Genomic DNA, 21,280 nt, shown 5'->3' on the forward strand with positions numbered 1-21,280 from the left:
CTGAGAAGTATAGTTAAGGAACCTACCAAGATGAGTAAAGTCACACCTTGCATCATTCATTGCAGCATAGATTAGATTCGGTGAAGGATTAGATAGGATTCGGTTAAACAGACCAAACTGCTGAGGTGTGAAAGCGACTGATCCCATCCACTGCTTGGAGTAGTCCTTCTTCTGCTTGTTCTCGGTCAGTGTTGTGATTTTAATCTTATTGTGTCCATGCGGTACCTCAGTGAAACAACAATAACCTGTATTTTTAGGTTTACAGGGTGAGCCAGGTAAGAGGTGGAGCTTTGTCATGCCCTGAACTATTTCTGGGATCTGTTACCCCCTGATATTCACACTCTTACAGATGTAGCTCTTTTTAGGTCCAAACTCAAACACTATTCGTTTAGAAAGGCTTTTAATGCGTAGTCGATTAGATTAGATTAGATTAAACTTTATTGTCATTGTGCAGAGTACAAAGACAGCGAAATGCAGTTCAACCAGAAGTGCAAAAATAAGCAGAAAAGTGCAATGTGATATACAAGTATAGACAAGTGGTGCATAGGCAGGACAAGAAATATATTGCAGTGTTATAAGAGCAGAATATATATGGCTATGTAATATGATATGATATATAGGTGTAATTACAGTATGTACATCGGTATATAAATAAATAGAACAGTATGGGTGGGGTAGGGTGCTGCAAATTGTCAGAGGAGTGGGATTTGGCTTCATATACAGTTCACATAGTAACTATTTTTTGGCCTTCTATTATTGATATTTGTCGTTTGTGCCTTGACTTGGTTGGTTTTAAGATTATTTTTTAATGTAGCGTTAGGGTTTTTATTCCTTTTTAAATCACAGTGACAAACAAATGTATTTGCGTTCCAAGTCTGTGGCATCTGATGCATTAATTATTAATAATTAATAATAATTTAATTAATAATTATCCTGGTGTTTGCAGATTAACTACTTAAGTAGGAGTGACAGGCATCTCTTTACAAGTAGCAATGCCTGTTGTTGTTTTGGCCACCAGGGGGCAGAGTTTAAGGCTCTGTAGAGACCTCAGGGCCAACAGTGTATCCTCAAAATAAGACTCTTCTCACAGGGATGCTGACCAGGCTGGCATGCCTGGTTATAAATGGTTACATGTGCATTATTTAATTTTTTATATATTTTTTAAAATTTAGAACAGCTGAATAGAGACAGGAAATGGGGGAGAGAGAGTGAGAGAGAGAGTGTGAGGGGGCTGACATGCAACAAAGGACCTTGAGTTGGATTTGAACCCTGGGCCGCTGGTGAGGACTGAGCCTACATGTGGCGCACGCTCTACCAGGTGAGCTAGAGGGTGCCCCAAGGTGCAGTATTTTTGAGAAATTGACCAATATTTGAAATGTAGGTTGTCATGCCTGGTTATAAAGGGTAAAGGTCCCAGTGTGTAACGTGTTTAGTCCATTCTCTAAATCTGTGTTACCTGTTCACCAACTCGTCCTTTCTCATGAATATTTACCTCCACCATCATCTCCAAGGATTCCTATTGGCTGGAAATGTAACATTAGTGTTATCTTAATTATCTCTAGCCTCTCTTAAGTTATGCTATTACAACTCTAGACTGCCGGGGAGGCTGTTCCTCCCTAAGACACACTGAGCTGCTCTCTCATCTCTACTTGTTACTTTTGTATGCATCCTGTCCCAGAAATGCTTGTTACTAATCTAGCTCTGGGGAGTTTACTCCCCGGAGTCCTTATGTTTCTTCTTCTGCATTTCCCGGCTGCATCCTGCTGCGTCCTGCTGCATCCGCAGCCTCCCCCCGTGCTCTGCAGCGCCACGTTACATCCTGCAACGCCCTGCTGTGATGTTCATACGCACAGAGTAGTCAGGATCCGCTATAGGAGACTGCACTACTCAGTATGACACGATGTGCCCTGCTATGACATGAACTTCCACGATAACCTTCGAAGTCAATGTGACTTCTAATGTGACTATTATCACCACTGTTCATCACGCCCCCAACCGGCTCGTCAGACACCGCCTACCAAGAGTCTGGGTCTGCTGAGGTTTCTTCCTAAAAGGGAGTTTTTTCTTGCCACTGTCGCAATAGCCACTGCTAATGCTTGCTCTTGAGGGAATTACTGTAATTGTTGGGGTTTTGGAATTTATAGAGTGTGGTCTAGACCTACTCTATCTGTAAAGTGTCTCGAGATACCTTTTGTTATGATTTGATACTATAAATAAAATTGAATTGAATTGAAATCATGAACTGGAGCAGACTCTCCATATTCATGATTATCTAGAAATATGTTAGCTGGTAAGAGACACACAGGATATACTGCTCACCCTGTGTGTGTGTCTGTGTGTGTGTGTGTGTGTGTGTGTGTGTGTGTGTGTGTGTGTGTGTGTGTGTGTGTGTGTGTGTGTGTGTGTGTGTGTGTGTGTGTGTGTGTGTGTGTGTGTGTAAGGGACATACAGGACATACTGCTCACCCTGTGTGTGTGTGTGTGTGTGTGTGTGTGTGTATATATATATATATATATATATATATATAAGGGACATACAGGACATACTGCTCACCCTTTTGCGTTGAACTCTAACAACCTGCTAGATGGGAGAAATTGACCAATATTTGAAATCTAAATGGTCATTTCTTAATTGAAAACAATAACAAAACTGTATTTGGTGACACAAGAGCAGTTGTTAGCCATTCACTATGTATGTGTCTGTACCTGATGCTTTTTGTGTGCCTCTGTGCTGATGCATAAATGCTGTAAATGTCTGACTGACTTTTCATCTGGACTGAAATGTCTCCCTCTGGATCCTGGTGAACAAGCATGAAAAGAACTTCAAAATGACTTTAATTTTCCAATGCACATTATGGCGTACGAGCACCAAATGTACTGCATCCCTCTGAGGCCAAATAAGTCGCTGCCGCTGAATTCTCAATGGTGGCCTTTGTTTGAAGTTGCACTATGTTGTTTTGTCTCCGTCATTTGGATCAAAGACCGGCATCATTAGCATTATACTGATGCATTATATATCTTATGTATAATTTTCTTTCCCCCCATCTCACAGGCTCTTTTCAAGTTGCACCCTCTTCACGAGATTACATCTTCTCTCATCTCTGCTACGCAAACTCATAAAAGTCTCTCTGAATAAACAAACTGAGCAGCTCCACTTGTTTTACAGTTTTGCTGCGTTGATGCCTGAACTCCTGCAGCTTCAACAATGTATTGATGTATTTTGAATATTTGTTAACACAGCTTTTAGAATTGTGCTGGTTGTTTTATTTAGAATCAATTATGGATTAATTTTGCAGGGTGTATTATGGCGTTTTCTCACTACATGGTACCTGCTCGGCTCTACTCACCTTTTTAGGTTTTCCGTTATGATAAAAAGTCCCTCGTATCTGCTAACAGGTACTTCATTTAATACCACCTCCGTCGAGGTTCCCAGCGAGCTGAGGCGATACCAAAAGGTGACGTGAACACCTGCAGACTGCTGATTGGTCGGAGAGAATCGTCACTAATCAAAAATCAATCAAAATGTATTTATATAGCACTTTACAGCAACCAGCAGGAATCCAAAGTGCTTAACATCAGAAACACACATCATACCATAGAAAGAATGAACATAGAAAACAGTAAAATCAGAAAAGGTTACAAAGAAACAGAAGAATGAAATGGTCACACCTCTGCTACGTATTAAAGGCCAGACGAAACAAGTACGTTTTGAGATTTATCAAATGTCTGTAGCGGAGCGCTTCCCGGACTCAAAAAATTAGCTTGAGGTGCTCTTTGGAAGGGATAATCATAATGTAGAAACCAAAAAAGGAAACTCCAAGGCACTCTCTTATAGAAAAATACAAAGCCTTTATTTATGGCTTAGTCATCATAAATCTTAAAATACTCCGACGCGTTTCGGCATACAAGCCTTCGTCAGGGAGTCAATCAATTTCCCAAACAGGAAGAGACCTTCTTATATGCTTTCAAACAGACCAATCAAGAAACACAGCCAATGAAAAGCCATAATTTTGATAGAGGAGGGTTCAAAATTGTAGGGTTATAGAATGACCAATAGATGTCCTCATTGGTCATAAATACACCAGTGTATTTGACTACAAATCAAGGTAAAATTCAAAATACAAAACATGTACAACAAATACAAATAGAAATAGAAATGGACCCGATTGTTAGTACGTTTTGAGTTTGGACCTAAAAAGAGCTCCATCTGTAATAGTGCAAATATCAGATAACTTGTACGGGGTAACTTGTTCCAGAGTCTCGTGGCAGATCACCCCACCATTTACAGTACAGGCCAAAAGTTTGGCCACACCTTCTCATTCAATGTGTTTCCTTTTTATTTTCATGACTATTTACATTGTAGATTCTCACTGAAGGCATCAAAACTATGAATGAACACATATGGAATTATGTACTTAACAAAAAAGTGTGAAATAACTGAAAACATGTCTTATATTTTAGATTCTTCAAAGTAGCCACCCTTTGCTTTTTTTATTAATAAGGGAAATAATTCCACTAATGAACCCTGACAAGGCACACCTGTGAAGGTAAAACCATTTCAGGTGACTACCTCATGAAGCTCATTGAGAGAACACCAAGGGTTTGCAGAGTTATCAAAAAAAGCAAAGGGTGGCTACTTTGAAGAATCTAAAATGTAAATAGTCATGAAAATAAAAAGGAAACGCATTGAATGAGAAGGTGTGTCCAAACTTTTGGCCTGTACTGTGCCAGCTCGATAAAACAATATATGCACACTTGCACACATACAGGATTGCTGTCAACACACCACTCTTCTTACCAGCGACCTTGCATGACTGTCTGCAGAGTCGTAAGACCTTCGACGTGGCGCTACACGTCAGATCAATACATTTATTAATGAGCGCTGATGGACCGCATCCTTGAGACTCATAAGCAGGTCATTATTCGTGACCTCGACTAGATTCCTAACTCAGACAAGTAGAGCGAGCATAAAACCGTCTTTTCCACTTCCCACGACATCGCTGAATAATTAAACCCGGCTTTAAGATGAACTGTGTGTGGAGGTTTGAGCAGCGAGAGTAGAGAGGAGAAGATGGTGGGGAAGGCGAGAAGGGAGTCACTATTTTGGACTTTTGTTTTATTCTTTTCAGTTTCTTTAGAGCAGTGGTTCTCAAACTTTTTTCAATAATGTACCACCTTTTGAATTGTTTCTTTAGGCCAAGTAGCTACACCCTGACCAGCGCTATTCACTTTTGGTAGAAAAAAGGTCTAACATAAAGAGGAACAGTACAGCGCTTTCAGCGGTAGATTTACTAAACAACAGCCTTGGACCTGGAAAAAAACAAACATTTAAATGCTAATGAGAAAAAAAAAGTCAAAACCTTTGGAAAAAATAGGAAGAAGGAAGGAAGGACGTAGCCAAAGGCAAGAACAGCTCAAATAGTATCAAAAACTTCAAAAACAGTGACATAAATTCAATAAAAGTGAGAAACTTCTACTAGAGAAACTAGTATTTGTACAGTAACAGCAGTAGAAGGGGGGAAGGCCAGAATAGGTCCAAAGAAGGAGACACAAATGTCCCATTTTTGTCTACAGTAAAGTAGGTCTACATAAAGAGGAACAATGTTCTGGACAACAGCCTTGTTACTATTAAACATTTTGTTAAATATCTCACGTACCCCCTACAGTCTTCTAAAGTACCCCTAGGGGTACACGTACCCCTATTTGACAAACACTGCTTTAGTGGATTCATTTTTGTATTTTATATTTTTTATTCTAGCCTGGTGAGCCCGTCCTGATCTGGTGAGCTCCAGTTTTCTACTCCCAGATCAGTCTGGCATCTTTCGCCAAACGACCGACCAATCAGCGCTGGTTTTGAGGCGGGTTTAGGTGTGAGCCAATGAGAAGCGACTGTTCAGTCTAAACAACGTGGAGGCTTCCACGGATGAGATGAGCGTAGCTATCGCAGCAAGTTTTATCTGAATTAGAAAGTAGTCCTTCATTGAAAGAAGAGCAAAAAAACGTGACGAAAAGATGTTTCTGCTCTTCTCCCGACTGGTTTCGGCAAGAGTTTGATCTGATTGGTTGATTTGGCCCATCTATCACCAGACGGGCCAAATCAACCAATCAGATCAACTTGTACTCTGTACCCATTACCCTGTACACTCGTACCCTCATACTCTGCTTCTGACTGGCTAGTAGTCCTTACCTAGGTACTGTCAGGGCCCTCATACTCTGCTTCTGACTGGCTAGTAGTCCTTACCTAGGTACTGTCAGGGCCATCATACTCTGCTTCTGACTGGCTAGTAGTCCTTACCTAGGTCCCAAACAGCTCTATTGTAGTCCATCCTCCAGCACTTTGTAACACACATTATAATGCTCGCTGAGCTAGCTAGAGCTTGTAATTCACCACTGAAACCCCAAATGTTGTTGTGATGCCCCAGGGGAGAACCGGGACTGTGATTGGTGCGAACTGTCCCATTCACACTCTCAGACACACAGCAGGAAGCTGCTGTTGATGTCGATAGTGATTACAGCTGCAGCTTAAATCTCCTGCGCTGCCGACAGACTGAACCTGACGCTCTCTACAGGCCGTCCTCAACCTTTAACAGCCGACCTGCTACCCATAATGCAACCTGACAGGGATGAGCAGCCAAGGAGAGGTGAACAAAGCTTCAATACACCTTTGTTTTGTCGCTCATGCTTACTATTCTCTAGAACAGAATACAAAGTGAAAGGCTTCATGTTCAGACAATTAGCCCAAATTTGTTTGATTTGCACATAAGGTATTTTAGTACACACCAGAAACCTGTCTGTGTTCTTAAAGTGCCCATATGATGCTCATTTTCAGGTTCATAATTGTATTTAGAGGTTATATCAGAATAGGTTTACATGGTTTAATTATCAAAAAACACCATATTTTAGTTGTACTGCACATTGCTGCAGCTCCTCTTTTCACCCTGTGTTTAGGTCTCTGTTTTAGCTACAGAGTGAGACCTCTCACTGCTGTAACATCTTTGTTGTCAGTCGCACATGCTCAGTAGCTAGGTAAGACTACATGAGCTAGCTAGCTGTTTCTCCAACTTCAGTCAGTACGAGGCAGGATTAGCTGCGAGACTTCTTCTAAACGAGGGCACACTTCACACTTAGCGTGGAATACCTGCAGAACAGGGACATGGAAGTAGTTATTATGGAGATTAGGGTGAACTAGTGTGTGTTGTAGCAGTGTTTTGTCATTGAGAACGAGCTAGCATGCTAACGGTTAGCCCCCTAGCCCTCTGGTTTCAGCTACTGACGTAGAAAGCCGTGCAGATTGTGACCAGCTCACCAGGAGACTGAAGGCAGGACACATTCAGAAACCAGATCTCACTCAGAACACCATGGATGGGCTTTTTTCGAAGTTTGTACGTGTGTGGAAGCACCAGAGACACAAAATAACACCCCAAATCCCAGAAAAAGTGATTTGTTTTTCATAATATGGGCACTTTAATGACTTTCTGTAATTAGTTTTTAGTGTTACTGGTCCACCTTTCCCATGTGGGAATCATCCAATTGCATAACCATGCATACATAAACCATGCACCATGCATAACCATTCATATAAGTACTAGAAGCATAGGCTTTACAACCCTCCCAATATTCAAAACTAGACAATGCAACCCCCCCAAATATTTAATAATAATTTCGTTTACATAAATAAAGACATTTGCACCATAACTTGATGCAGAAAAGGCCCAAATGGTTGCATATTAATGAACATTTATGTACAAAAGTACAGCAAGTGGCTAGTTTACATATTTAGTGCTGTCTGCATGTGTGTGTGTGTGTGTGTGTGTGTGTGTGTGTGTGTGTGTGTGTGTGTGTGTGTGTGTGTGTGTGTGTGTGTGTGTGTGTGTGTGTGTGTGTGTGTGTGTGTGTGTGTGTGTGTGTGTCTGTGTGTGTGTGTGTGTGTGTGTGTGTGTGTGTGTGTGTGTGTGCGTGTCTGTTAATCCACACCTCTTAATAGGCCTACTAGCACTACAACTAGAACTGGTCATCACATCAGTACAACAGGCTCATTGGCTGCCACATATTTTATTTATTTATTTTATTTACTTTATTTAGCATATTCAGGTTCATTTGAACAACATTTCCAGAGCAATGGAGTATTAAATCTATACGTATATAATAAGACATAATAAGAACACTTGGATATAGTCAAAAGTTTAGGGGATTATTAATCTTCAGAGTTTTACAAGTCCTCAAAAAGTAGGCTATGTGAGTTTATCCTCTTTAACAGCACATCTGCAAAACATTTCAGAAATGCGAGATCAAGAAACTAACTGGAAATTAAAATAATAATAATGAATAATAATTCATTACATTTATAATTTCCTGCTAAAATGAAGGTTAAAAAACTATTATTTTATATTTTATTTTGCTTTTCCACTGACCACCTGCAGTACCCTCACGGACCACTAGTGGTCCGCGGACCATAGTTTGGGAATGACGTGATTATGCGATTGTATAATTCAACGCATAATCAGCCAAAGTCCGCATATCTATGGGGGGGGGGGGCGCATTTTTTCAAATTCGCCGCATTTTCGCTGCATAAATTGCTGATTTCCGCACAAAATATGCGGGGCTTGCACGATTTCATAATCCCCGCATTTTTGTTGCAAACAAGCCCCATAATATATCTTAGCAGAAAGTTGAAAAGTCTTTTTCATCAAACCGCAATTCTTGCAAGTTCCCGCAATTTCATCACATAAAATTGCATAAATATCCCGCATATTCCATCTTCCATAATCAAGGATTTTTGCCCATTTATTTGACATCAAAATGTCTTTCAGCCTGCGCTTTGGTCTGCTGGTTACACCCCGTGCGAGGCAACATTACCATCAGCACAACCTATTGATCTGTGTGCGTTATCATTTGTCAGGACGGCAGGTTGCATTGGTAAGGTGTCAGGATTGGCTGCAGTAGCTGCTGGCTATCGATCTGGCCTTCTTTCTAACTGAATATACACACTCCTGGGTATTGATAACAGAGAGTTATAATTTGATACAACAGAGGTGGGTATCAATCTGTGAATCTCATGATGTTAATCAAGCAGAAAGACATATTGATGAATGTAATGGGAGGGGAGTATTGACAAGTAGTCTTTAGGTTCAACAAGGTGAGGTCAATTGAGAGGGGGTGGCAGTCACCACAGGACAGCAGGAGTCATCCCTATGCTGCTGGGACTTCTGTTTCTGGTCCTGGTGCTGTACAATAAGTATATCATCTCTGTGACAAACATAACATCAAGCAGCACTGTGGCCCCATGGTTAGCACTGTGGCCCCATGGTTAGCACTGTGGCCCCATGGTTAGCACTGTGGCCCCATGGTTAGCACTGTGGCCCGATGGTTAGCACTGTGGCCCCATGGTTAGCACTGTGGCCCCATGGTTAGCACTGTGTCTCGATGGTTAGCACTGTGGCCCGATGGTTAGCACTGTGGCCCCATGGTTAGCACTGTGGCCCGATGGTTAGCACTGTGGCCCCATGGTTAGCACTGTGGCCCGATGGTTAGCACTGTGGCCCCATGGTTAGCACTGTGTCCCGATGGTTAGCACTGTGTCCCGATGGTTAGCACTGTGGCCCCATGGTTAGCACTGTGTCCCGATGGTTAGCACTGTGGCCCCATGGTTAGCACTGTGGCCCCATGGTTAGCACTGTGGCTCGATGGTTAGCACTGTGGCCCGATGGTTAGCACTGTGTCCCGATGGTTAGCACTGTGTCCCGATGGTTAGCACTGTGGCCCAATGGTTAGCACTGTGGCCCTATAGTTAGCAATCTGGCCCAGTGGTTAGCAATCTGGCCCAATGGTTAGCACTGTGGCCCAATGGTTAGCACTGTGGCCCAATGGCCCGATGGTTAGCACTGTGGCCCTATAGTTAGCAATCTGGCCCAGTGGTTAGCAATCTGGCCCAATGGTTAGCACTGTGGCCCTTTAGTTAGCAATCTGGCCCAATGGTTAGCACTGTGGCCCTATAGTTAGCAATCTGGCCCAATGGTTAGCACTGTGTCTCGATGGTTAGCACTGTGGCCCGATGGTTAGCACTGTGGCCCGATGGTTAGCACTGTGGCCCCATGGTTAGCACTGTGGCCCCATGGTTAGCACTGTGGCCCAATGGTTTAGCACTGTGGCCCCATGGCCCGATGGTTAGCACTGTGGCCCGATGGTTAGCACTGTGGCCCAATGGTTAGCACTGTGGCCCAATGGTTAGCACAGTGGCCCTATAGTTAGCAATCTGGCCCAGTGGTTAGCACTGTGGCCCTATGGTTAGCAATCCGGCCCAATGGTTAGCACTGTGGCCCTATAGTTAGCAATCTGGCCCAATGGTTAGCACTGTGGCCCTATAGTTAGCAATCTGGCCCAATGGCTCATGAATATGGAGCATATGGAGCAGCCCAGTTCATGCGAATGCAATCGTAAAATTTCAAGCCAAAAGGAATACTTGGAATTGATGGTGAGGTAAATATTCATGAAAAAGGACAAGTTTGTGAACGGGCTACACAGATTTAGATAATGAACAACTAAATATGTTACACACTGGACCTTTAAATGTCCCTCAAGGCACAAATAAACAGCTCCTAGGCCTACCAAAACAGAGATCAGCTGCATCAGGAGGATTCAACATGGAAGTGGAAATATAAACAGTGAAACAATATAGTTCTGCATGTTGTATGCTTTGGATGAGATTGTGAAATAATGCTTCATCCTGGTAATTGATACAGCTTTGCTTCCTTATGCCACAAAACAAATACAACAAGAAAGCCTATTGTGATTTGTTCTTGACTTGAGAAACCTCTGGGGTGTTTCACTAATACAAAATATTGAATATGTCTTGCCTGAGAAAACACATTCCAATTAATAATTATTTATGAAAAATAAATATAATCTCTGAGTTAATCTTGGAGATCAATTCACAAAACCGTACAGCTTTTTTCCAGCAACACAGACTCTTCACTGTTGATTACATGAAACAAAAACTGGTCACTGCTACTTCTTATTCATTCCTAAACTAACTTTGTCAGCTTACTTCCTGCTTTGCTCCCGTGGAGGAAAAGAATGTGATGCTACTAGAGGCCGCAGCCACTTCTGTATACATATTATTATGAGTCATAATTGCTACTCATAACTGTTTTTCTGGTGAGGAAAATGTAAGCAAACAGGATCAAATATGAGGAAACACTACAAGACTAAAGAACTTTTTCCATCTGCAGTATAGAACAAATGAACACGCACTGAAGACAAAAGATAAGATAAGATAAGATAAGATAAGATAATACTTTATTGTCTGTAACACAGGGTTCCAGAAAATTGTCTTTGAAAAAGGCCATTTTCTTAATGGTGTGACAAACCTGCAGACTATTTTGTAGACTATATATAGTACATATGCAAACACACACACGCAAAAAAATCCCAAACAGTTTTTTAATCATGTAGCCACAATAATAAATGAGTTTTAGCTTTTCTATCTTGTTAACATTGCTACTTTGTGTTGCATCACTATCAGATTCAAGAAGTATCTTTTCTTCCTTTGTTTTTCTGTTGTTGACATGTTCTGGCCTCTTGTTACTGTTTTTTCCGATTGCTAAACGACAGTTGGCACAACTGGAGCCACGTGTGCAAAACTCTAACTCCGGTCTGCACTACCAACACTCACCTGAGTTAAACAGGTCACATCTCCTGCAAAACTCATTCAAAGCAACACAACTCTTAACACACGTCTCAAAACCAAGCACTATGCACAAGCCTCACTGAGACACACACACACACACACACACACACACACACACACACACACACACACACACACACACACACACTGTCACTCAGAACACACTGAGAGTAAAAACACTAGCGTCAAAAACCAATACACAAATTACAAACTTTTCATCTTTACAGTTTGAACAATTTCAGTGACTTCAACACACTATTTACATTGTAGATTCTCACTGAAGGCATCAAAACTATGAATGAACACATATGGAATTATGTACTTAACAAAAAAGTGTGAAATAACTGAAAACATGTCTTATATTTTAGATTCTTCAAAGTAGCCACCCTTTGCTTTTTTTATTAATAAGGGAAATAATTCCACTAATTAACCCTGATAAGGCACACCTGTGAAGGTAAAACCATTTCAGGTGACTACCTCATGCAGAGTTATCAAAAAAGCAAAGGGTGGCTACTTTGAAGAATCTAAAATATAAGACATGTTTTCAGTTATTTCACACTTTTTTGTTAAGTACATAATTCCATATGTGTTCGTTCATAGTTTTGATGCCTTCAGTGAGAATCTACAATGTAAATAGTCATGAAAATAAAAAGGAAACACATTGAATGAGAAGGTGTGTCCAAACTTTAGGCCTGTAGTGTATGTTTACTTTGAAGAGCCACTTTTGTTGAGCTTTTTTTGTTTATGGTTTGCATGTCATTAATATTAAGAATGCCTTGCATTTAATACTCAAGAAGACCCAAAAAAGGTTAAAATTGAATTTAGTAATTCAGAAAATAGATAAAAGTAAGAGAAAATAATACTACTAGCGGAGTTGTGTTGTGATTACACACACTGTATTACAATATATCTGTCAACTGTGGGATATTGAGGTCATTTTTAGAATATTACTGTATTTTGGAAGATGGGAAGTGTTATGATAGTTACTTATTGATATCTTCTTTTTATAAGCCTGTTGTTGAATGATCTGGGAGCGTTTGACTAATTTGTATGAAGTTATTAATATGTTTATTCTTTTGGAAAAACCGACATACTGCTTTCAGTCAACCTGTGCCCAAACAAAGGTACCAAAAATAGAGAGGACAGTAATGATGTTGAGTACGGTAAATGAAGCTGCATATGAACAAACGACACACCCATCTTTCCCATAAGTGAGTAGATGAACAAGATCATTTTATGGTTACTCCTTCCTTATGCATTCCACACACACACACACACACACACACACACACACACACACACACACACACACACACACACACACACACACACACATCAACATAGAAGTTCAAAGTGCTTTACATGAAAAGCCATTAGGACAAGATACAAATGAAACCCAAGACAAGATAAAAGGCATATATTGGATTTAAAAAGAGTAAAATAAAGTTATAATACGTAAAATAAAGGTTACAGTGCAGTGAAAGATATAAATAAATAGTTTGACATTTTATTTTAAAGGCCCTCGCGCCTCTGCACACGTCGGGTTACCGGCGGATGCCGCTCCTTGCGAACGTGCATTTTTGGCCTGTAGGTGTCCTCAGGTCTGGACCCTTGTCAATCGTGAGAAATTTCTTTGTTCTTTGTTCATCGCTGAACACTCAAAATGGCCGCCACGGCCACACCGTCTGACGAAAAGTTTTTCTTTTACTAACTTTTCATCGTTAAGGTGTTGGGATGGTACAGACCAAGTTTGAAGTCCATCGGATGAAATCTCTAGGAGGAGTTCGTTAAAGTATAGCACCTTGACTTTTAGGCCTACTTCCTGTTGCCATTAGGGGGCGCTATGACTTTAAGTAAATATCGGCCTTTATTTGTCCTCAGGGTCGGACTCTTATGAAAAGTTTCGAGGTAATCGGACAACGTACACTCGAGTTACACCCACTTCCTGTTTCGGCGGCGAAAACGCACAAAATGGCCGCCCTGCCACGACCACGCCCTATGACGAAAAGTTTTTCTTTTAACAACTTTTCATCTTTAACGTCTTAAGATGGCTCAGACCGAGTTTGAAGTTGATCGGATGAAATCTCTAGGAGGAGTTCCTTAAAGTACGACATGTGGAAATTTTTGTACATCTTGACATGTTACGTATGTATACCAAGTTTCGTGAGTCTACGTTAAACGCACTGCAGGGGCTCACTTTATTTAACTTTCCAGGGGGCGCTAGCGAGCCATTTTTGTGCGCCTATTCCCGAAACCCTTAAAATACGTACATTTTCACCAGACTTGACCAAATTTAGTGAGTTTTTGAATATGTTAAGCCCCTCAAAAAGCCAATTCATTTGACGGGAAAATAATAATAATTCCTTCAGTTTCAATAGGGCCTTCACCGCTGTCGGCTAATATGCTGCTGTAAAGGTCCAACGTGTAGGAACTTCTCCCATCTAGCGTTGAGATCATATATCGCAATCATCTCTCTCACCACGCAGTTCAAAGTACGTATTACATCTACGGTAGCCTTCACGCTTCAAAAAGCCACTCTCTTGCTCTTTTCAATCTCCTTTTTCTTTTTCTGGGCGAAGAAGAAGACTCCTTTTCCTGAAATTTGAATTTTGAATATGTGTGGTCCACGTATTTCAAGATGGCACATGAATACGGAGTGTCTACCCCAATTCATGTGAACACGTAAAATTTCAAGCCAAAAAAGAATACTTGGAATTGATGGTGGAGGTAAATATTCATGAAAAGGACAAGTTTGTGAACGGGCAACACAGATTTAGAGAATGAACAACTAAACCTTTAAATGTCCCTCAAGGCACAAATAAACCAAAACAGAGATCAGCCACATCAGGAGGATTCAACATGGAAGTGGAAATATAAACAGTAAAACAATCGGAGACTAATGCATGTGATGTTTGAGGTAAAGTGCTGAATTAAATACAATAATTCACAAAGCTATATTAAAATTTACAATAAAAATGCAATTAGTTAAAAATTGTTGAGAGAAAATCCCGTACACTGACCATTACAAAAGCAATAACTCATTTAGAAAAATACAACGTTGTATTTTTCTAAATAAATCCTACGCACCTTCCCGACCAAAGAGGTGTGCAAAAAATTAGTTATAATAATAATAAATAATAATAATAATAATAAATAATAAGTTATAATTTGCTTTTAAATTATCAAATAAATCGTGAGAGGCTTTTGTGATTTTTGGCTTCAGTTTAGGAACTTGTTTTTGTCTCCTTGACTGACTGGAAAAGTGCGTGGTTCAGAGATGCCCAAAGACCTTCAAACCAGGAAGTTTTTTTTGCAGTTGATACATCTGGTTGGTTTCTGGAGGAATTAAGAGACTTTCCACGCTGAACTGTCTGATATTATCTGATTTTACAAATAATTTGTTATAGATAAGACGATTGATGCCCCAATGTCCTTCACCAACTCTTCAGTAATTCAATATAGCCTACAGATACAAGCTGTTCGCTTGTCCAGGAGGAAACATTTCATTAATTGAACCAATTTGATTACCGGCATGTTGGTTGCAAGACAGGTTTTTTAGTTCCTGCTAAACCACAGGCTCATTAATCTGATCGAAGAGGTAAGGCATTTCCTGTTCCTCCAAAAATACTATATATACTGACAACTAATTGTTCTAAAAGTCACTGACTCCTGACTGCAGCTGAAGGTTCAACGTGGGACTTCCAAGAAATCACAGGTATTAATCCTCTTGTCTAACTTTTAACTTTGTGGTTCATTGTAGTTCTCATTCAGGCAACCATGCCCTCTGCTGTGTTACCCAGTTGATCACTGTGTATATAACAGGACTGTGTTTGTCTTTTTCAGAGATGAAGTGGGCTTTGTGCCTGCTATCGGCAGGTCTTTTCCTGTGTTTGCAAAACCATGTGAATGCCGGTAAGTACCTCTACTGTATATCAAATATAAATAAATTAAACAGTCGTTATGAATTTATATTAAATAGTCTCCTACTACAATTAGTTTTGACATTTAGATAAAAACTTAATACTGTATAGGAATATATGCATATAGTGTATAACAATCACTGAATGGACATTTTACAGTTGAAAGAAATCTTGAAGCTTTAGAAATCCATTGAAAATAACATAAATATAAGCACAGAATAAGAAAATTTAGACGACTTAATCAGAGACCAGACTAACTGAAAGATGTTTTGTGCCTTCAGAACAACGTTTGAGCAGGAGTGTCATTGAAAATGCTGTGCTTGAAGCCAAGGCAACAGTGGATTCAACTTATGAGTACTCCAGAAGAGTGTGAGTGTAAAACCTGCTGTGATAGAGAAACAATTGGCATAACATGAGCCTTTATGAAATACATTCAAACTGCAAGTTGTGTGGTACCAGAAGCAATAACATCTCAGTGCTCGTAAATCTGACCTCTCCATACAATACAGGAGCCTTGATCGTGTGAGGAGGAATACAGCGAATCCTTCAGACATCCTGAGGCTGATGAAGCAGCCTGTTGGGCCGACCCGTACTGCTGTGCGTGCTGCTGACTATATGGATAATGCTGTTAATCTGATCAAGAGATCTTTGGAAAGACGTGAAAAACGCTCCATAAATGCCACAGGTGTGTATCCAAAATATGTTCTTTTAGTTTTCCATACAGGGGGCTAAAAGTCACAGTAAATATGTCTATTCTTTGTCTCTGGTAATTAGATCTGATCTCTGTCAACGATTTGAAGATTATTGCTGATCTGACAGGCTGCTCTGCCCAAGTCCGTATCCCTTCCTGCAGGACAACTCCCAATTTGGACACGTTTCGCACTGGAAGCAGCAACTGCAACAACAAGTAAGGCCACTGCTAAATAGCAAGATTGATGGGTGGACCATAAAAATAACAACTGACAAGTAAAACCACAGCTAAGTGACTAACGTTTTTTTTTTAACCTGGGGACGAACTGAATTTTGCCAAAGATTTACCTCCTGCTTCTCTGTCTTTTTCTTTCTTTCATTTCAGAAATAAAGGTGTTTATTCTTTGTTGTTTGATTGTCAATTACAGTACATATTGTGCATGGTACTGTACAACTGCATGTGAGACAAAAAGAAGGAATAATAAAGGATTTATTTTTTTCTTGCCTAGAGAAAACAGCCGCTTAGGATCCTCCAACACACCTTTCGCCCGCTGGCTCCCTGCTGAGTACCAGGATACAATCTCTCTGCCTAAAGGCTGGGACCCTAAGAGAAAAGTCAACTGTTTTCTTCTTCCTTTGGTAATATATATATATGTATATGTACAGTATGTCCTCCTGAGGAGGTGGAAAAAGACAATTATACTGAACAAAGTATAGAACAGCAACATTTAATCACATCTGCATTAATGTTTAAGCTATTAGCTTGTGCCACTTTCACCAAGGTGCTCATTGTCTACATCTTGTCCACAGGTAAGGGAAGTGTCCAACAGAATCCTGAGCACAGCAAACGCTGATGTAGAGAGTGATCCAACCTACACTCTCATGGTGACATTCTTCGCCCAGTGGACTGACCATGACCTTAGCCTTACTCCTCAGTCTCCTGCCATCCGCTCATTCAGTAATGGTATTGACTGTAACCAGGGCTGTGAACGCACAGAGCCCTGCTTTCCCATTCAGGTCAGTGTCATGCATTACACAAGAAAAGATGTAAAACACACACACACACACACACACACACACACACACACACACACACACACTGAATGCTAACTGCTTCTTGTCATCTAAACAGTTTCCCAGAGACGACCCCCGCTTTGGGGATAAGTGCATCCCCTTCTTCCGCTCAGCACCAGCTTGTGGTTCTGGAAACACAGGCTACATCTTTGGTGCAAGCAATGTCCGTCAGCAGATTAACTCTCTCACAGCTTACATTGATGCGGGTCAGGTGTACGGTGAAGAGGATATCAAAGCTCGCTTCCTACGTGACCTCACCTCAGATAAGGGCCTGTTGAGGGTCAACACACAGTTCACTGACAACGGCAAGGAGCTCCTGCCCTTCTCCAGCCCGGTGCCCAACGTATGTGCTACCAGGGCCCGCATTACTAATGACACAAATGCACAGGAGGTGCCCTGCTTTGTGGGTGGTGAGTGGCAGCAAAATTGACATACAGTTCAAAGTGTTAGATTCATCCCAAGCATCGCACAGGGCTGACAGCACTATTTTCCTGATTTTATCTGACTTTTAAGGTGACGTACGCACCAATGAGAACATTGCTCTGACCTCTTTGCACACACTGTTTATGCGTGAGCACAACCGTCTGGCACGAGCTCTGGCCATTCTCAATCCTCAGTGGGACGGAGAGAGACTCTACCAGGAAGCACGCAAGATCATGGGAGCATATATGCAGGTTAGAGAGGGGCTTAGCTGCATGGATTCCAGAAATGTTGCATTGATGATTGGATATTATGTCCTCACATGGTTTAAATAACTCAGTGTCTTCTCTGTCTTTCAGGTTATCACTTTCAGAGACTACTTACTTCACATTGTTGGTCCGGACATTCTTGCCAAGCAGCTGTCCACCTACCCTGGTTATGATAAAAACGTGGACCCTAGCATCTCCAATGTGTTCGCCACCGCTGCCTACCGATTCGCTCACCTGATGATTCAGCCATTCGTTTTTCGCCTTGATGAGCAATACAAGGAACACCCTAAATTCCCCAGCCCATTGCTGCACAAATCCTTCTTCGCACCATGGAGGATCGTCTTTGAAGGTATAACCTTTGAAGGATTGTTAACTTGTTATACTTCACCTTAATGGAAAATAAAGAGACTTTGGCCAATCACAGGTCATTTTAGACAGATGCCGTTCCACAAATGCAGACCAGAGATCTTCAACAGGGGCTCCGGGACCCCTAGGGGACCTCAGAGTTACTGCAGAGGGGCCACCACATTTCTTTTCAAAATTTAAAATCTCTTAACATTAATAAAAAAAATATATATATATATTAGCAAATATAAATCAGCCTATTTGTGAAAAAAATACAGTGATGATAGAATTACTAGCCTATATGTAAGGTAGTCACTAAAGTAGCCATCCACTGATCCACATGCATGTTTAACGTTAAATCATGATTTATAAAATCATGCCAAACATTATCCTTTTAATAGCTTCTATGCACTCAAAACGTATGTATAAAGGCTTTAGGTCACCCAGATGTTATTGTAGGCCCAGTTTAATATGCAACTTAATTTTCTACAATATATGTAGCAGGGCACATGTGTCAAACTCCGGCTCCTCACAAATTTTTATCCAGCTTGCATATCAATTTAGGTTCAAAGATTAATTAAAAAGACAGGAAACTGTTTTCAAACTGCAATTACACGACACACAGAATTTTGCAGATTTGCTGACTTTGAGATTCAGAAATCCCCACAGAACCAGAGCATTTTCCATATTTAGGCTGTGAAACATGGTTGTTGGGAGTCGGCTGTGTGGCAGCCTACTTTAAAATTGTAATCAGATAGCATTGTTTTGCTTGATTTGCAATATTCTATGATGGCTAAGGAACTTTTTTGCAACTTCTATTTAAGAAGGCTAAATGAGACATGCAATAATACAGTCAAAAATATTTTACTTTGGATTAATAAAAGCATGTCAATAAACTATACATGCCTGGCCCTTGAGATGTGAGTTTAGTGGGATCAGCAACAGTAGCTTAAACTTAAAATGTTCCTATCTCTTGTGTTCTTCAGGTGGTCTGGACCCGATCATCAGGGGCCTGGTGGGTCGTCAGGCCAAGCTGAACACGCAGAATCACATGATGACTGATGAGCTGAGGGACAGGCTTTTTAAATTTTTCGCTAAGTTGGCGATGGATCTGGCTTCCCTCAACATGCAGAGAGGCAGAGACCATGGATTACCTGGTATTACACTCATTTGGTCTTTCTATTTCTTTTCTGTTTTGTATCTTTAGAATTGTGTCTGCATCTGAGCCTTTGCAGATCATACATCATCTTAAACATGGCTTCCTTTTTACCCTGTGTCCCTTTTTAGGCTACAACAAATGGCGTGGGTTCTGTGGGCTGTCACAGCCACGAAATCAGGCAGAGCTAGCTCAGGTGCTTCAGAACAGCAATCTGGCCAAGAAGCTGCTGGATCTCTACGGAACACCTGACAACATCGATGTGTGGCTGGGAGGAGTGTCCGAGCCCTTTGTCCCAGGAGGAAGAGTAGGACCCTTGTTTGCATGCTTGATTTCCACTCAGTTCCAGAGAGTCCGCCAGGGAGACCGGTATGTTACATAACTGACATTGCTAAAGATTTGGAGATATTTGTGTTACCTGCACCTTTACATTCACTTTTACACAGAGATGGCAAAAGTACTCACTTCCCGTACTCAAGTAGAAGTACAGATAGTTGTGTTAGAAAATTCTCTGGTAAAAGTAGACGTACTGATTTAACTTCTTTACTCAAGTAAAAGACACAGTACAGGCTTGGAAATTTACTTAAAGTATAAAAGTAAAAGTAGCCTTGGGAATAACTAATTTTAATATATAATTTTTTAATGCCAAGCTACCTGGACCACACAAATGTTACTAGAGTGCAATCTAGCTACCCTAACCCTAACCCTAACCCAAAGCCAGCAGTTTGTGGTGTTTCGGTTGGCACAATTTGCAGCACATTATAACAACGTATATTCCCATCCAATTAGAGTGAATTCGATATTGATGACGCAAAAAATAATAATGGTAACTCCACTGAAATTATTTGAAACTAAAGTAACAAGCTAATTTTTTTTAAATGTAAGGAGTAGAAAGTAAAAAGTCGGCACAAAAATAAATAGTAAAGTAAAAATATCTGAAAAATCTACTTGAGTACTGTAACGAAAGTATTCGTACTTCATTACTTCCCATCTCTGCTTTTACATTCATATAAACACTAAAACTGCGCTTTTGACCGACATGTACTGAAGATGTGGAAATTGCTGTGCTTGCCACACGTTTAAAGATGAACAAACTTTCAATTTCAGACTTTGGTGGGAGATCAATGGAGTCTTCACCAAGGCCCAGAGAAAGTCCCTGAAGGAGGTATCACTGGCCCGCATCATCTGTGACAACACTGGTATCACTGATGTACCAGTTAAGCCCTTCCAGTACCAGGCCCGGCCAAAGTCCGGTTACACTAAATGTAATCAAATCCCTGCCTTTGACCTCAGTCCATGGAAGGAGAGAATTGTGTAGGAATCCTCACTGCAGCGCTCCGACTAAAGAAAGCTACATCTCAGAGCATCTGATTTTTACGTGACCTTTCTTCATGTTCCTGCTGACCTGCTTGCTTTGTTGTGTGTAATGAAATACTTTTCCTTTATCCACATTTTTTAATAATGAGATGGCAATTTTTACATTACATTTCGTTAACTGCTGGAATTAATCGTGATTGCTATGAGTGCTTTAGCTTTCAGTTGAAATGTGATATTTTCTTAGTTCCTTTTAATTTGATTTGTTTCTCTCTTTAAAATGTAATTTTAATGACTGTGAAAAAATTGCTGTGCATTACAAGGCATGTATTTTTCAAAAAAGAAATATGTGGAATATAGTCTTGTTTGTCTTAAGAGTTGACAATTTACATCACATTAAATGAATG

General features: G+C 40.7%; 1 protein-coding gene across 1 annotated transcript; it reads left to right on the forward strand.

Moving 5' to 3' along the window:
• Positions 1–15,530: 15,530 nt before the first annotated feature.
• Positions 15,531–21,009, forward strand: LOC114554409 (eosinophil peroxidase). The gene is made up of 12 exons (XM_028576239.1): positions 15,531–15,597; positions 15,887–15,974; positions 16,115–16,290; positions 16,380–16,512; positions 16,805–16,934; positions 17,106–17,312; positions 17,428–17,779; positions 17,883–18,043; positions 18,149–18,407; positions 19,390–19,560; positions 19,691–19,928; positions 20,667–21,009. The coding sequence occupies exons 1-12, from the start codon at positions 15,531–15,533 to the stop codon at positions 20,875–20,877; spliced, it is 2,193 nt and encodes a 730-aa protein (XP_028432040.1). The 3' UTR covers positions 20,878–21,009.
• The last annotated feature ends 271 nt before the right edge of the window (positions 21,010–21,280 follow it).

This window comes from Perca flavescens, chromosome 4 (assembly GCF_004354835.1).
Source record: "Perca flavescens isolate YP-PL-M2 chromosome 4, PFLA_1.0, whole genome shotgun sequence".
NCBI classification, from domain to species: domain Eukaryota; kingdom Metazoa; phylum Chordata; class Actinopteri; order Perciformes; family Percidae; genus Perca; species Perca flavescens.

What these genes read in the sequence shown, in the direction of transcription:
- LOC114554409 (XM_028576239.1), top strand. Translation starts at nt 15,531, where the DNA reads ATGAAGTGGGCTTTGTGCCTGCTATCGGCAGGTCTTTTCCTGTGTTTG. An exon ending in TATGAGTACTCCAGAAGAGT is followed by an intron (nt 15,975 to 16,114) that starts GTGAGTGTAAAA and finishes CATACAATACAG; the next exon opens with GAGCCTTGATCGTGTGAGGA. An exon ending in CAGAGACCATGGATTACCTG is followed by an intron (nt 19,561 to 19,690) that starts GTATTACACTCA and finishes GTCCCTTTTTAG; the next exon opens with GCTACAACAAATGGCGTGGG.